General features: G+C 30.3%; 1 protein-coding gene across 5 annotated transcripts in view; it reads left to right on the top strand.

The window, feature by feature from the left end:
- Positions 1-14,376, top strand: part of LOC116426388 (dual 3',5'-cyclic-AMP and -GMP phosphodiesterase 11) — a 296,890-nt gene extending 282,514 nt beyond the window's left edge. For all 5 annotated transcript variants that reach the window (XM_031975246.2, XM_031975248.2, XM_031975247.2 and 2 more), the window contains 10 exons: positions 638-748; positions 1,849-1,946; positions 2,050-2,113; positions 2,196-2,431; positions 3,591-3,690; positions 4,610-4,864; positions 4,942-5,051; positions 6,150-6,555; positions 7,668-7,751; positions 8,486-14,376. In XM_031975246.2, coding sequence (XP_031831106.1) covers positions 638-748; positions 1,849-1,946; positions 2,050-2,113; positions 2,196-2,431; positions 3,591-3,690; positions 4,610-4,864; positions 4,942-5,051; positions 6,150-6,555; positions 7,668-7,751; positions 8,486-8,659 — 1,638 coding nt within the window. In that variant the 3' untranslated portion in view covers positions 8,660-14,376. The remainder of the gene's footprint in view (positions 1-637; positions 749-1,848; positions 1,947-2,049; positions 2,114-2,195; positions 2,432-3,590; positions 3,691-4,609; positions 4,865-4,941; positions 5,052-6,149; positions 6,556-7,667; positions 7,752-8,485) is intronic.
- Positions 14,377-18,967: the final 4,591 nt, after the last annotated feature.

Genomic DNA, 18,967 nt, shown 5'->3' with positions numbered 1-18,967 from the left:
TATTATTTAATAATAATTACTAACAAGGAAAGGTATCGAACTCAGAAATTCAAAACATTATGAAACTTTGTGTGTAAGTACAGTAAGTCAAGCCTAATACATTGCAATTTTTTTCATATCAAGTTTCACTTTGAAGGGGTGCAACCACCTCTTGAAGGAATGCAAATTTTTCTTTCCCGTGGATTATCTTGAGAATGGTCGGAGATAGCGAAAAAAGTTTCAATAAAAAATACATTCTTCTTTTATGTCAATAAACTTTCAAAATAAAATTTTAAAGAATTTTATTTTGCAATTTTATAGACATGACAAAACACTGTATTCTTTTATCCAATTTTTTTCGATATATTTTACCATTTTTAAGGAGTGGTTTCCTCGATACCATTCCTCGTAAATATAATCATCAGAATGAATAGTAAATATACTTAGCAAATTGTAAAGTATAATTAATTTTATAAGAGACTTGTACAGTCACTGAAATGTTACAGTAACTCGATCGAACAACTGTATGTGCACACTGCAGACTCCATTAACGTAACCGCAGTAAATGTGTTGGTGTTGTTACAGATAATTATTATATGACAACATTTCATGTGCTCTGAATTAACTACTAACTCTTGACAAATATTGATTGTTGTAGGTGCTTCTGGATTTAGCTAGGATGATTTTCGAAGAGCAAAGTACAATAGAGCACATGGTACTGAGGATTTTAACGCACACACAGTCCCTGATACAATGTCAGCGAGTGCAGGTAAAAGAGAAATATTAAAGAATGGGTTGAATATTATTAAAATCAAAGTTTATTAACTCTGATAGGCTCTTCGAACCCACCGAATTAAAAATATGAGAAAAAACATTATTTCTTTTATTTCAAAATATTTTATAAAATTACTTCTTGTCGCTTATACCTTTAGGATTATTATTGAACAAACGATTTTGGATTGGCATAAATATCATTAAAGAAATGTGATCTGGGGATGTATCGTTTAACGCCGCCGCTTTTTAAGACCCCGTTTAAAAAAGGGCATGTGTAACCCACCGGTGGGTCACGCCGGCATCAACGTATTAAAAGAATGTGAAAAACGCTGCTATAAATCTGTATCAGATGAAGAAATACGTATATAATAAGCATTTCAATAATATATTAATGTATAATGAACTTACTGTGTCCGATATGTGGAACACTGATTAGTATTTAAAAACCAATTAAATAAGACCATACTGAAAAGTTGATGTAAATGAATATTCCATTCCTCATACGTTTCTTTCTTAATAAATTAACCGTGGAATTTAGTTTGAAAAATCTCGCATTATGTGCGCATTAAAATCAAATAATAAAATGTATACTTATCAAACCCAGGGCAAATGAAAACAAAAAACTACAACGGAATGAAAAAGAATTACTCGTTTATCCGAAAAAATAAATAATTTATCGTTGAAAAAATTAGTACCATTTTTCGTTTTAAGATAACGTTGTATACTTGTCGAACGCAGTTAACTGGTTAATACTAGAACTACCGCGCCCAGAATGACAGGTTTCAGTTTTGTTATTTTGCAATTATTGATGCCTTAAAAGTGTTAAACATCCGAAATTATTTAAAAAATAAATAGTTTCACTTGAATACACAATTTTTATAAGTATCACATATTAATCATATTAAACGTTCGGTAGTTCTAGTGTTATAATGTTTATATTTGAAAGATACCTTTGGGTCAAAAATATAATTTAAAAATATAATAGATTCTGAAAATTTCTCTATCCCTAGTCTTTCACGCAATGGTTCGAGCCTTAGTCCTACCAGGGTTAATGACGCCCTATGATTGTTACTGATCATGAAATATTCCATTTAGGTTCTCTTGGTGCACAAAGCGTCAAAAGGCAGTTTCTCCCGGGTGTTTGATTTCGAGGCGAACGACCTGGCCGGCGAGGATTCAGATTCTCGCACTAGGTGAATGAAGTTTGTAATTACGTCCTCATTTTTCTTCATTCAATCACCATAAATAATTGAATTTCCTCGGAAACCTTACATGTATTCGGTTTTGTTCACGCAGTCCATTCGAGAGCCGATTCCCTATAAATGTCGGTATCACCGGCTACGTCGCTACCACTGGCGAGGTGAGCGCATTGATCAACCATTCTTTCTTATATGAATTTCTTCTTCGTATGATGATGTAACAATTCAACTAAATGTTCTTAGACGGTGAACATACCAAACGCCTACGACGACCCGAGATTCGACCCTTCGGTGGATGATGGTACCGGTTTCAAACATCGTACCATTCTCTGTATGCCCATCAAGAACTCGTCGGGTCAGATCATTGGCGTCATTCAACTGATCAACAAGTTCGATGACCTTGCCTTCACGAAGAACGACGAGAACTTCGTCGAGGCGTTTGCCATTTTCTGTGGCATGGGCATTCACAATACGCACATGTAAGTGTAACGTATGGTCGGACACTATCTGAAGTACACAGCGAGCTAAAAATGATCGAAGAATGATTTAACATTTAAGCTACCAGATGGATCAAAATGACCCATACCTGACGTCTTCTTTTTGCAATTATTAAAAAGATAACAGATGTTTCTCTGAGAAATTATTAAAGAAATGGATTTAGCAATACGTACACTGAATTGTAAATTAATTGAAGTCTCGATAGATGCAGTCTTAGAGTTTCTATAGAGAACATGATTCTTTCTCTATTTTACGTATAGGATGTACACATTAATGGCCATGATTACGTTAAATCTCTGGATTCACATTTTACAGTCAATGATGTCTTTCAAACTTTGGAAAAATCTGCTTTTCAAATGATGTATAAATTAAGAATAGAATTATTGATAAATGTGTAAAATTAAAAATAAAATTAATACGAGGAATAGTGTTTCATAACAAATATTCGATAAAGCACTACATTTTGTTTTGTATTTTATACGTTCTGCATAAATTTTCACTCTCAAATTTCTCATATATCCAGCAAAATTCGCAGTATAGACATTATGATTTCGTTAAACGAATCTTGTTAATAGGCCTTGCAATGTATTATTTTTAAAAAGTACTTATTTGTATCTTAGATATCAATGAAAAGTGTATTCAGAGATTTAAAGCTTCTATGGTATGGCATCAGAAAATTGTCGTAATATTTTGCTAATGTCACATTATATCTAATGTCTCAACAAGCATCATTAGATACATTGATATTGATAAAAATTGTTTTCCTGATAAAGCTAATTGCAATGCATTTCTTGAAGCTGTAAAGCATTTCTTATTTGATTACCGTGAAGAAAACATTTGATTGAAATGAATTTGATCGAGACTGTTAAGAAAATTGACTACTACGTACTTAATCAATGTGTGTGTTGTACAAGATATTGCAATTGTCTAGAAGAGAACGAAAATATAAAATAACAATTGTAACATCACCTAATAATGTCTTAATAAAATAGCATGAAACCGTTTTGAATACCATTGCTGATATTTAAAAGATCAGGGCATACAACAAACACACAAATAAACTTAATAATTTTACTCTTATTTACATATAATAGTATTTTTAATATATTAATATCTTTCCTGATTTGACGTTTGTGACAGGTACGAAAAGGCTGTGATAGCAATGGCCAAACAAAGCGTCACACTAGAAGTTCTGAGTTACCATGCTTCTGCGTCGTTGGAAGATGCACAAAGATTAAGGGTTGGTTTTTTCAGTAATAATTAGAAAATTCTTAAGGGAACTATATATTCTACTTAACTCATTTCTTTAACAGTATTAAACAATTCGATTCTTATAAGACATTTTAGCAATTCAGAAACATTGTCTTATTTCAAGAATGATTATTTCGTTTAAGATGTTCAGTTATCAAAATAAAAGATATAGCTTATATGGGGCTTAAAAATCCTTTTATACTACATTAAAAGATAAGTGAACTGTTTTATAACTTACTAAAAGAATACACTGCATGTTTCAACCCTTGTCTAGATTTCAAAGAATATTTGCAAGAATTATTTGAATTATATATTTTTTTCTATTTTTAATTAAATCATATGTCAATTTCCAAAAAATTGTAGAACATTGCAGCTAACGAATCACGTATAATCGAATTTTTTACATTTTTTAAATTGCAAATTTTAAATTCAATAAATTAAAGGCACTAAATATTTGTGGAATATAATTTCTTACAACTTTTCTTCTCATTGCAACTAAGTAAGAAAGGTAGAACGTTTACTTTCTAGGTCAAATATACAATAGTTTTGGTAATTCGGTGTAAAGTTAGTTTTGAGTCAATATGTATGACTATATCCTTTAGAAAACGATACACAATGCGTTTTATCTACCGATCTACCGGAAAGTTCTGTCTGTTTTTGAATGAAAAGAAAGGAATACATTTGCAATACATTTATTAATATTTACTGAACAATATAATTTCCATCGTTACTAATGACCTCTTCCCAGTGTGATGGTAATTTGTGAATTCCATTTCTGTAGAATGACTCATCTTTGGCAACATGAGATGACATTATCCGGCAAGACTTTGCGGTAGACCTAATATTATTATTGCTTTAGAAAATAGAAAAAATATGATTCTTTTCTGATCATTTAATTTCGATTTCAGGGCTTAAGAGTGCCTTCTGCAGCGCATTTTCAGCTGCACGATTTCAAATTCGATGACATTTACATGGAAGACGACGCTACATTAGTCGCATGTCTTCGAATGTTCCTGGACCTGGACTTTGTGGAACGTTTTCACATTGACTATGACGTTCTTTGCCGTTGGCTTCTCAGCGTGAAAAAAAATTATCGAAACGTTACGTACCATAATTGGCGTCACGCGTTCAACGTCGCTCAAATGATGTTCGCGATACTAACTGTAAGTATATTTAACGGAAGTTACATTACATGTAAATAATTGTATTCAGAATCAACGAAAATGTTGTTATGCTTTAGGCTACGCAGTGGTGGAAAATCTTCGGGGAAATTGAGTGTCTTGCACTAATAATTGCTTGCTTATGCCATGATTTGGATCATCGGGGCACAAATAATTCCTTCCAAATCAAGTAAGTTCATAGATTAATTATACCTAGTTATGATTTTTATTTTATTGCAATTTATTTTGTTTATGATAAATATATAGCGGCTTAATAAAATAATAGAGTGACTTTTTTTATCATTTACACACAGAGAAATATAATTGAAAAGAAATTAAACTAATCTGAGTACTTAATAAACAATGTTGTAGAGAGTTTATAGAGAGTATAATTCAATGTATGCAACTATAAATATTATTATACAATTATATTCAAGAATTATTAAGTAGACACATTAGAAAAGTGAAAAATTGTTGAATGGTGAAATTAAGAATGAATAACGAGTTCCCCGTCTTCTTCGGCTAATGGACTGGCAGATATTAAGCTAAATTTGTGCTTAACGAATGAACTTGAATTAACATAATTCAATTTGAATGGATTGAAATTTTGAAATATAATGAATGATTATTATTTCAATAATTTGCTATTAGTTTACGTAATTGGTTTGAATAAAATTAGAATAAATAAAATTACAATTTTTTATTATCTACTGGTACATGAAATGAAGAGTAATAATTTGTTAAGAAAGGAAGAAAGTGTTTCTGGAATTTATAGGTAAGATGAATATTAATTTGGCGTTTACCTATCATTTGTTCTAGTGCTTTATTAAATTATAATTTATTATTCACGTTTTGATGGGAGAATTAATTTTTTCCTTTTGCTAAAACATTGCTACATATCAGAGCATGACAAATTAATTTTGAATATGACTTCTTTGAAACAAACATGTATTCTTCCTTGATATTAAAAAATTAATTTTGTAAAAAGAAGTTAGAAAACGTCCACTTTATGTTGTATTTGTAAACGAAAAATTCATGCAAAAAATTTAGAAGTACCTTCCAAGCAGCACAAAAATTTTAAGCATTTATTCAAACTGTGATGAGAGATAAATATGAAAAAGTAATAACGATCGAACTATTTCGTCTATTCCGTCACGTTTAATCTTTATTTCTTTAAAACATTGGTTTGAAACAATCTTTAAAATCGTTAAACCAAGTAATGTTTAGTATAGCAAATGTATTTTATTACGTACACTATATTAAAAAGATATGGTTTTCTGAATTGTAGGGCTTCATCGCCTTTGGCTCAACTCTACTCCACGTCAACAATGGAGCACCATCATTTCGATCAATGCCTTATGATTTTGAGCAGTCAAGGAAATCAAATTTTATCAAACTTGTCTCCCGAAGAATATTCACGCGTTGTTAAAGTTCTCGAAGAGGCGATCCTCTCGACAGACTTAGCGGTTTACTTCAGAAAGAGAGGAGCTTTTCTCAGCTTAGCGCGGGGCGGTGGCTACAATTGGGCTTACAGTGATCACCGAGAACTTCTAAGAGGAATGTTGATGACCGTCTGTGATTTAGCGGCTATAACAAAACCTTGGGAAGTTGAAAAAAGGGTAGCAGAATTAGTTAGCAGTGAATTCTTCGAACAAGGAGACATTGAGAGGTGGACTCTTAATATTACTCCTATTGTAAGTATCAATAAAATATATAATGGCTAGTGTAATGCTATAATTGCTCTACATTTTAAAATAAGTTTTAGTGACAGAGAAAGTAATTATTATACTAATCCTAATATTTAATGTAGAGCTAACACATTTGTCAAGTGTCTACCATTTTTATTTCTCATATTTAGGTTATAATTCACTATGTGGAATATGATTTATATAGATATTTAAGTTTCAACATCATATAAGATAAAAAAATGTTCGTTTGTCTAGTCATATTACCTTGCCAAGAAAACTGTACGATATCTTTGAATTGTGGTAGTAAATAGTATTAAACATTGTCTATATTTTAGTTTGGATGAAATATTAACAAAAATGGTATCAAAGCAATTTAAGTTTTTAATTCTTCCAGTTATAGAACTTTTTTAGTTTTATTAACACTAGATCTACCAAGCAGTCAAATTGACTTCCTTTTATCTTTATGTAAATATTATAAAAGTATATTTATTTAGATTTTCATGGGCTTGTATTTTGTTTCGTTCATTATTAAATCAGGTTTAGTCATTTCTCTGAAAAACACTTGTATTTTTTCAATGATTGTAAAGAAGAAATCAGGAATAGGTCATTTCGACCTGTCTGGTGGCTTTACTGTTAAAAATCATTAAAAATTAAAGAATTATACTAAAATGGCAAAAGATTTTGCAGCTTGTTTTTTTTTTATACGATGGTTATCACTATTGTGAAATTATTCTTTGCATTATTTACCTACAGAAAAATGATTACAAACTTTGAAATACATATCATGTATCAATGCTGCATGGATATCAGTATGTACTGTCACAATAGAAATGGGAGTAATATTATTGATTTTATATGAAATAATTGGTAATATAATGGTTACTTAATTATTGCTTTAATTCAAAGTTATACACGATGCTCAAATCTACTAGCTATTACATATATTTTTAATAAGATAAATGGTATTATTGCATATTAAGTATAAAAGTACTAGATTTTTAATTTTGTATTCGTACACAGTTACATATGAACTTTGGTACTTAAGTTTAAAAATTGATACATGTTATAACAGTTACTAGGTATCCGTTAATAATAATATTGCTCCTTTGATATTGCAGGACATTATGAACAGAGAGAAGGAAGATCAGCTACCTATGATGCAAGTTGGATTCATCGATTCGATCTGCCTCCCTATTTACGAGGTAATTTTCTACGATATCGACAACAGACATGAACGTTTGTTTTGTTTCTATATTATTAGTTATTGCAATATCTTATTTGGTCAAATGATGTTATTGAGAGAAACATTTTTAACTAAAGTAAACAATATTTTCAAATCTGATAAATTTTTTTAACAAAACAATTTAATAGAATTGACTGAATGGAGATAGGATGAATATTTTTTTCATTACAATAACATAGTATAAAAACATGATCTGTTTTCGTCACAACTCCATTTGTTACAAGAATGAAAGAGATACATTAATGTTATTAAAATAAATATATTAAATTTTAAAATAAAGGAGAACATAAAAAATTAAATTTCCATTTTGATATACATAGAAATATAAAGGAATATACGAATATATGAATACGAATAAACTCTGCAGACAAAGAAGCTTATTTATTTAAAAATATAGTATAATTATAACTTGGCTAACTGGTTTCACAATTTTTAATTTCTAAAGAGCAATTTACAAAAACCTGTAGTAAAATCTGAAATGAAACTTTGCGGTTTATTGTTTTTAGCCCTTTTCTTACGTTATAAATTCACAAAATTCGTGACAAATGTTCAGTTATAATAATTGGTTTAGACTCGCTCGAAAATTCCATTACAAGTTGTATTGCGACTGGATCTCTTGGTTCCATTACTCCAAAAAATACTCCGTAACGTACGTTGCAAAACCAATTAAACTTTTGTAATTCGTTTGGGCAGGCATTCGCTTTATTGTCAGATAAACTGGAACCGTTAGTGGATGGCGTCAGGAAGAACAAGCATCACTGGCTCGAAATTGCGGAATCCAGGTGCAAGACGGACAATCGCACAAATCACGACAGGATGTCCTCGATATCCGATAACGAAGAAACCAGTGACCAGGCGGACCAATAGTCATTATCATGAACCGCGATACAGGCGATGGAATGACCAACAGACGGTAGTATCTATGCATTTATGGAGCGAATTACACAGTTGGGTGCTGATGAGCGCGAATGGTCATCCCGCCGAGAAGTTTGGAATATTCTGCGCCTACGTCTCGATATTAGGTATTAAAAGCATCGCGAGTTTATTTATTAATTTATATTAATCACTACGGAGCATTGTCGGTACCAATGATTTGCGATTGCAAGCGCGATAAGGGCTTTTCAAATTCTTGTATGAACGCTTTAGATTCCGAGGACTCACTCTCAATCTCAATTGCGTATGACTTTCGTTCACTGTGAACATTCATCAGGAACAAATATCTTATTTGATTAACTCCACTGTTCGTCTCAAAGAGAAATCCATATTTTCAAACGAGATTATCCTGTGAATTTTACGTTCGTCGTCGAGTTCAGGAAACCCGACGAGACCGAAGTTAATTAGCTTAAGACCGTCAAGGAGCTTCGTCCTCTCTTTGGAAATAAAACAGATCAACCCAGAGATGCTACTCTTGTACCTGATCGTATTGTACGTATACTTACTATGGCAGAACTTTGTGGTCGAGAGAGGACGAAGATAAACGAGGGTGTACTGGAAAATTTGAAGGGAATTGCTAGATGATGATCAGCTTTTTTTATATAAGATCCTCATCACAGATTGAAGACCTGCGGTTTATGATGATTCATCTTTAAACTTAATTCCCAGTGTTAAGAAACGGGGAATTTTATTTCGTATTAAACTATAACGAAATTATGCGATACCTAATGAATTGCCAGCTTTTACTGTAAATTGCAACTGATTAACAAGTTCAGTTATTGTGTCGGTATATCTGGAAGTTTTGAAACAGATAGGACGACTGTTCCTTAAATTTACGAAAATCGAAAAATTTTCGGATATATTTGACAAAATTTCACATTATTTATACTTATAAAGACATAATATATAAATTCAAGATTTAGTATTCGTAATATTGTATATTAACCCCTTGCTCCTTAATATTGAGTCAGTCTCGTACTGCAGATTTTAAACTGAATTTAATAAATGTAAATGTTATTTAATTTTCTTATGTCCAAATTAAATGCTATTATTGATATTTAAAATAATCTTTGAAGTAAATACTGTGCTATCATGAATGCACGAGGGTGTTTAAAAAAAATAATAACAAATTGAAAATTGTGAGGTGGATAATTCAATACCATACATAAACGTTATTCATCTTTTAAATAGAATTTTCTTTTTCCTGGTTTCATGATCCTGTAAAAAAAATGTTTTTCTCTGTTTTTAAAATATACAAAAATTTGTCATTACTTTTCGAAACTCCTCGTAAACTTCTTTTTACTTTCAACAGATTATTAACGGTTATAACAATTATTAAATATTATTTCTGAAGATATCAGAATACAAGGGGTTAAAATAAGATACTGTCAATAATATCGATTTCTAATTTTATACGTTCTTGTATACAAAATCAGTTAATGGGAAATCTGTTTCATTTAGAATGAGTTCACTCCTTTGATACTTTTGTAATGCAGTCATAAATCCAAATGTTATGTAGAATTTTCAATTAAAATTTTTCATTGCTTATTGAACTTTTCGAAACCTTCTAATATATTAATGTTTGTAGAGGATGTCAAAAGACTATGTAATCATGTGTAAAACGTCACATGCGTCAACAATTATAAAATCTCGCAAAATAGTATGAAACTGCTTATGATCTATATGAGATACTAACGAAGAATATTCGCGAAGTATCCTGACAAAGAAAAGTTAAACACAAAGTTCACATATTTATTCAGCGGCAGTAACTTAAATTTCGTAGGTGAAACTACCCTTCAATATTGAGGGTTGCATATATCTTGAAAATACGTAGCAATATAAGGAAACATCAAATGCAGTAATTACGCAGCTTCAAGTAAGACATAACATGATCTACACGGAATGCGAAAAATATTATGAATTCTAAATATTTTTTATACGACGTTTCTTATTGAAAATCTGTCAATATTGTCGACCAAACAAAATTTTCCAACATACTTATCCTCAATTTTAATAGTTTGCCTGCATTTAAATAAAACTACCCCTGAAAGCTGTAACCTTCCCACAATGCCATTATTTCACGAACCATCGAAGAGTGGAAGGGAGTCTCAAACGAGTCTGTTACGAAAGATTAATGGTCATGGCTTTAAGGGGTGAATGTACCTTTCTATATTGGTGGACATTTATAAACACATTAACATTTTTAAAAAGTAACATTACAATTTTACCGAAAACAGAAATACGAAAGGATATGTATGTCGTAATTAAACATTTTTAAGAAATGCCGTTAACCTCTTGCTCTATGATTTAATTCTCAATTATGATCGATACAATTACTTTGCCATTAATAATTTATTAAGAAAAGAGAAAAATTCTGGTCATATTCTACGTTTATGTTTGCTGTATACTTATTGATAACAGAATAATAATGTTTAATTTGAATTCAAAAGAGTTAAGTAATACTTATCTTTTTCAAATTCTCTTTGACATCTTCAGCATGAATCCGATACGTTGTTGTAAAGCAAGAGGGTAATCTATTCCCTGAAATGTTGTTATATAGGCACGTTTCTATCACTTGATGGATTCAGGGAAACATCAGAATGATAATGAAAATGTTCTTTCTGTTAACTAGATCATGAAGAAGAGTTTACATATTATTCGAATTCTCTAAATATTTGTTGGAAAAAAGCTTGCGTATCTTAATTATTTAAATACATATTTCCGTTAAGTGATACAGTATGCAATTAGTAGAGGTACTCGGGGATTAGTGGTTCCGCTTTTATAATTTCGTTTTCCGACTAAGTGATCGAACATCGTAGCCAGGACTTCAATCAACGAGACAGATAATTCCTGAATATGTAGTTACTTGGTACGTAAGAAGATGTGAGCGAAGGGCAATTGGCTCTGTCTTGGAATCGCGTTTGCACGGAAGTTCTCTCCGCTGTTACGGACTCGTTCATAATCAAGAATCGAGTTGTACGTTGTAATTAGATAATGTATTCGTAAACCAAAGTGTACATTTATGCATCAAGGTTAATCGTGATCTTTGTTACTCGATACGGCAATGAGTTTAATCGTCTGTTGTAATGTTCTAATTAATTAGGCTAGAGACAACGGGAGTAAGAGAGAGCTTCTTTACACGTAGTTCACCTTGCTTTCTATTATCTTGGATGTCACGCGATATTCGTTTAAAGCCAGATGTTCGGTTTCCTCTGCGCGGGAAAGGGCTGACGATCCGATAGAGGGAAATCAAACGAAAATGCGATTCTATGCGCATTCAGGTCCCGATACACGTCTTCATAAGACCACGTTTAATGGTTTTCTGAAATCGAGGATAACTGTAGACATGGCATCAATGGTTTTTTATAAGTAATCGAGTATTATGATTTATTTATGTTTCACTTGTAAAATGAAAGATGTGTAGAATTACATGCCGATATTCCAAAGTGGAACGAAAATCTTTGGAATTCAAATTTGAATTTGATAATCCTGTTAAAATACATCGTACTGCCGGATGGTAATTGAAATCCTTTTATACAATTGCAGACAAAAAATTGTTCGATTTCGAGACAACTGCTGATATGAGATTTTTTCTTTTAACAATAATATGAATAATATATTGTGCAGTAGAAAAAAATTGTATCGACGATAGAAAACTATTTCCACAGACATAATCTTATTGCAATTGCACAATTATCAACTGAGTCATTTACTTTCGAGATTTGTTATCAAATGTATCGATATAAATTACGGTCTGTATAATGGAATATATATGCGGTTTTAAACAATGACAAACATGATTCATTTTAGAGAAATAAAAACAACAGTATTGATACATTGTTTACCTTTGAAATATAGTCTTCGGTTAGTACCAAAATATTCACGAGTGACTCATTTTTGTTTCGTCAATTCAAGCTTCCAATAGATTTGTACAAAAAGGGGATTTATCAGAACACAAATTGTGCTGATTCGATACAAACATCGACCATGAAAATATATTTCAAATTAAATTGTTCGAAACGTCTATCCATACGTTTTATATAATTACAAACAAAAGATATTAATTATTAAATTAATTAATTAATTTCTTATGTATTTTCTTAGAACAAGAGCTATTTTTATCCGCATAAATCTTTTTGTAATGTATAATAATAATGTACCAAGTTGCAAAATTAACTGCGGTGATAAAAATAGAAATTCATTCGTTTTATTTCGATAAAAAATTCACTTGTTCATATTCTATGTACTTTTTAATACAAATTTTAATGGCGTGAATTAATAATTAGCCTGGAAACAGATTTCAATAACTTCTTCTCACAATAGGAAAAAATTTTCAAATATTGTAAAGATATTGTAAGTATCATATGTTTACTGATTTAATTTTACAAATAAAATAGTTTCTAATGCGCTACCACAATCAAGAAAGGATATTCTTATGTGTGTAAACATACAGTGCTTCATAGTATCATCCAGCATTCGATACAGCCTCATAGCAATTCATGAAAATATTCACTTATTGTCGTGTGAATATTTATATAATTAGTTCACAGATCAATTATAGTTTGAAAAAATACCTTACTTAGTGATGAAATCAAAATTAAACTTAAGAGAAATATTTTTTATAAAAAAAAAGATGAAAAAGTATGTACACAAAGTATCCTATTTGTAACGAACACCTATATTTTTTCTACTAATAGTGAAAGTAAGAAATAATTACAAAAACAAATTTATTTCTTATTTTCAATACTGAAGAAAATAATTTAGATGTTCATTAGTTGGTAAGATATACTGTGTACCCATATGAAATTAATTAATCTATCAAGATAAATTTTAAGGTTTTAATATCGAACATAAAAAGAGTTGTTCTATTATCATGAAGAATTCATAATTGGAACCTACAGCTTTGTGTCTACATATTTGGCAGTTTCCTCCTTTAAGCTGCTTTTAAATTGAACCCTCTTGGGAAGACAGGCTTGAAATCCATCTATATCGCCATCTTGCTTTTCAATACTTGTCGGTTCTATTTTTGAGAATGCCTAAAAAATCTATTTCTTGCAGTGTACACATACATGACAAATATTTTTATATAAATACCTAGCATAAAAGATTTAATAGTACACACAGCTACAAATTAAAAGAAAACTCATGTTCTGTCTGTATAAATCTTTTTTCACCTTGTAAAAATTCATTAAAACTTGAATCTCCGTGGGCAATGAATTTATTGGTGCTCAAAAACCAAAAACGTGGTTTTACGAAGATAGAAACAGTCAGGCATTCATCCGCGTGTGATCGTTGCTTGTAATAATAGTCCGTATCTTGTATATGTTCCTTTTAATCCTTCAAGTCCTTTTATTCTTTTTCTTTTTAACTTGTTGATTGTCTCCTGTCAATTTCATTAATTCCACGACGGGAGGGACGGTGTAAGAAGTGTGATAAACAGTGTGAGTGCGTGTGTTACCGTTCCGGCTGAATGTTTGTGAGCAAGAAAGCGTCACAATGAATATTTTCGTGTAAATTATTGATATATCAAAACGGAAATGTTTAGCGTGTATGCCGTTTACCGTTATAATTAGAATATAGTACGAGAGTCATATATTATACTGAACAATATCTAATATATTAAAGCGAAACTAAATTATGTGATATATTTATATCGTCTATTATTTATTCTGAATTCCCCTCGTCCAATCCTATCCTACAGACCTCAGAACATTGCATAAAGGACCTCCTATAAAACAGTGTACTTTCTGTTTTATGTGTAAATACATATTTCATTTTATCCAGAGCTTGCAATGTAAAAGTTGGAATTACGTAAAAAAGTTTTTTTATAATACAATAAAAAGTAACGTGCATTTTATTTTGTTGTAAAACAATGAAAATATTACGTTTTCTCTATATTTAGGACTTTTTGTGAGACACATTAAAATATTCATAAAGCATATTATAAATGAGTCAAGCTACATATTGTCTTTCTCTGTTCTTAGATGTTTTGTTTTTTATATATACCATTTTAATTTTTTAGTCGAGTTATATACACGAGTACTCACATTAATGAAAGAATTATTACTTTATTGTTGAATGAAGTATCAAATTTACTATTTAGCAATAAATTCTTATCATTACATTCTCCGTTTATATCAATAATTAATATAATATTTGAAATAATGGATAAAACAATTTTATTCTATTTTATATATGTTAACAGTCAAGAGTTTGGAATCACTTGTCAATTTTTCAGCTTGAGGAAACGTTTACATACTTTCGAGCAGATACTTTTAGAAACAGTTATTCAAAATTTAATTTTTTCGTTTAACACAATCATTTATAATTATATAAGTTTATTGCCAGAACAAGCATAGCTTTATTTTTATTATAAATTATTTTGATTTTGAACTTTAGTCGATATTGTGTACTAAGTTTAGTTAAAGATATTTCTATATGATGAACGAGTTAAGTGTTCAACAATAAATGTGTCAAAAAATGTGTCAAACAATATGAAAAATCGTATAAAGTAATTTTATCCTCTAAGTGTTACAGTTGATCTTACAAAATTTGTACATATCTCCACTTTCTTTCGTACATGACTTACAATGTTGAAGCTCCATGCACTTTTCAGTTATGCTACAATATACAATCATTGAAATTATGGATAGTTTATATTTTTGTTTATGTTTTAGCATGGATTTATGATTCGCCAGCGGTTTGTAAAACCGATTATAGTACTTAAGGGTTAATTACAAAACCAGGTATATGAATGCAAAAGCACATGCTTAAGAAATAAGATCAATTACTTATTTATGTACTTGTTATATTTACGTACGTATTAATTATTTGTTGCTATTAGTATCATGTATAAATATTCTATTTCTATATTTGTATACTGTTTACCTATATTTCGCTATTTATTAAGAAGACATCATTTTTATCGTCTGTTTATTTTCCAAAATGAATTTTTGTTAGTACAGAAATTTAAGGAAATATACATATCTAAAATGGTCTGCCAATAAGATTGAATTTTTGTAATTTTAATGGCCAATTGTTTTTTTTAATAAAAAATGAAGATAAATTTTGAAGTGAATTAGGGATTCGTATCGTGTTCAACCACGAACTATCCAAAGTACATTTATTTCTGTTAATAACATTAAATTCTCAGGCAAGGTAACTATTTTCGTCAATTATAACCAAGTATTTATTAGTATTTTTAAGATCTGATTGAATATTTGGCTGATTGAATTAAAATTTTGTTATATTTTAAGAAACTCTCGTTAGTGTGCCAAATTTAATTAAATTATTAACGGTATCTTTATATACTTTTTTTTATTTCCTAAGTTTTTACAATCCTAATTCGTATACTTTAATAATAACGTAAATGAAAAGTCGTTCTAGAAGGAATGTAAGAAAAGAATTCAAATGAAATTTATAATTGAATTTTACGAATCCGATCTGAAGGACAGATTTTGCTGTACCCTCGAACTTTAAAAAGTTTTGAGATAATTAGAGGTTCTAAAGATCTGAAAACTAATTTCTGCAGCTTAAACTATATAATTTATTTATTTTCCACTTCACCTAGCGAAAAACCGTTTAGTGAACTGTTTTGAAACTTTCGATCGGCCGTTTAATCGAACCGCCTAATTGCAATTTAAACCAGCGTCTTAAGAGGCCGGTGACTCGGTGCCAGAGGTGTCACGATGGAAGAAGAAACCGGATCAATAATTGACAAATTACGTTTTCTAATGTGGGTTACTTGATAACACATAACGAGAACACGATACAATCTTCTTTCGGTTACCTTTAATTAAAACTGCCAAATCGATCACGAAAGGTAGCCAACACATAAAAATCTTTTAATTCGAGAGAAGTATTGGGACTTACGTTTTGAATGCATTTTCATATATATTATCTTCCTCTCTGTATGTTTTTCAAATAAAAATGGTGATGTACACAGAAAAGTGAAAATATTTGTATAATGAAAACGTAATACTTTTTACCAGTGATGAAATGGTAAATATTCATGCAAATTTCCATTTCCATAAACGATCTCAGAATAGTCAAGATTAATGAATCATATAACAGTTAAATTTAACAGTTATGAACTAAATGAAATTATAAATAATATATAAATAAAACTCTTATTCAATTCTAGGAATTTTGTTATAAATAATTTTAAGAATGATCTTATATATTAAATAAATGAGATGCGCAGTTTATTAATTTGGAAGTAATTATATGACTATGATCAGTAGTATCAAATATTATATATATATGTATATATATTAGATATATACAATATAAATTGGCAGAAAAGTATAATATACGATAAATATTATCGTAAATAATAACAAACTCTTTCTCTCTCCCGCTCCCTCTACCCCTCTCTTTCCTTCCCTCTCTTACTGTATGTGTAATCCGATGACCTTGATGTCTCTGAATCGTTAAAATATTAAATATTTTTGGTGATCTCGATTTTTTTAAAGTTCCAGCGCGAAATTTAAAAAGTAAAGTACTTGAATGAAAAGGAAAAAAAAAATATGACCTGTGACTTTTTAAATTCATGTGTCTGAATTTGCAAATGTTGATTTGCAATGTTTGGAACTTTTACTGTTAAATTACTGTCAGCATAGACAATTCGTACAACGAAGACCGTTGCATATGTTATGTTTGTATAGGCAGAATTCAATGCATTGTGCCAAAGTTTTTCATTAATATTTCGGAGAACAATACATGATCTATAATGATATAAAGTTTCATATAGATTGAAACAATATCCACAAAAGCATTACTGTATATGTATAATTCAGATGATAAAGATGTATCCAATATTTGTTTGCTAAAATATCTAAAACTTATATTTGCCTAATAAAACATTTTACGGTATTCACATTAAATTATGCCCTATACGTCATTATTTAATATTATTGTATAGATGTTTTTAATGGTTAATCACAGAATATAATATTCTCACTTCAAATTTCATATCTCAATATAAGTACCACGTTTTGAACAACATTTTTGATAAATATCATTTAGCGTATCATGGAAAATAATTTGACATTAATTAATGTGTATTAACATCTACATGTTGCTATTTTACAAAGCATAATGACGTCAACCATTAATATATTAGAAGTATTTATAAATAATGTTTTTTTTAAATGAAGTTTACTTAAATTCTTTAAATCCTATATGAAACTCTTAATCAGTGAGATAGTCGCCATAATTGTCTACATTTTGCCATCTTGAAACGAGCTTTTGTATGCCCCGTTTATAAAAATCCCTTAATTTTTCATTAAAATATTTTTGTATATCGTTCTTAACATCTTCGTTATTGGACAATTTTTTACTATCTAAAAAGTACTGTAAAGATCTAAATAAATGATACTCGGATTGGATTTCCAGTCAAGTTCTCTGATTTTTTGCTACGTGACCTTTTCTTAACCGCAGCAGGATGTTTTTTTGCACTTGCACTTCTTAAACGTGTTAATTATTCTCAATAAAGGCTGGCAGTAACAATATTTCTGGGCACTGAAGGTTCAAAAGAATAACTTCCTACAAACTCGACCATACACACAATATTTTATTTGCATGAATATTCAGTTTTGGAGTTGCCATTGGTGTATCACTTGGAAATAATCATTATGGTTTCCACTTTGAACTATCACACGTAACCCATTTTCCGTCCTTCATAACTAAACGATCCAAAAAGGGCTCTGCTTCGTGTCTAAACGAGTAACGAATTGCATACAGCAACTCTCGTTGCTCGATCGTCTGTACTATGGACATACAGGATCCATTTCCCGCATCGTTACACCTTTGTAATCTTGTAAAGGTGTTCTTGAACTATAAACCACAACACACCAAGAATTTCTGCAATCTTTCCGACTGTTAAACTCGGATCTTTTTCAACTACAGTCCTCAATTCGTCATCTTTAAGAAAAGACGTCTGGCAGACGAAAGTCCCTGTTCCAAAACTTTGTGAACTATCCTCACTTTCCCGACACTTACAATGTTGTATATGCTCCTTCATCACTTTATCTGAATACATTCTTTTTAAGTGATAATGAGTCTGTCAGTAATCTTAGGTTTTTCATAAGGACAGTGTTTGAGGTCATTTTAACACTAAGAGATCATCAATTTGATTCACATGAAGTTTGCAACAGTGATTCAACTCTTAATAGAATTTGAGGTGACTTGCTCCTCTTTTGTAAAATTAATTTCGAACTGATACGATTAATAAAACATATT

The sequence above is a fragment of the Nomia melanderi genome, chromosome 12, assembly GCF_051020985.1.
Source record: "Nomia melanderi isolate GNS246 chromosome 12, iyNomMela1, whole genome shotgun sequence".
NCBI classification, from domain to species: domain Eukaryota; kingdom Metazoa; phylum Arthropoda; class Insecta; order Hymenoptera; family Halictidae; genus Nomia; species Nomia melanderi.
Note: the sequence above shows the minus strand (reverse complement) of the source record. Positions and strands in the feature narration are given on the sequence as shown.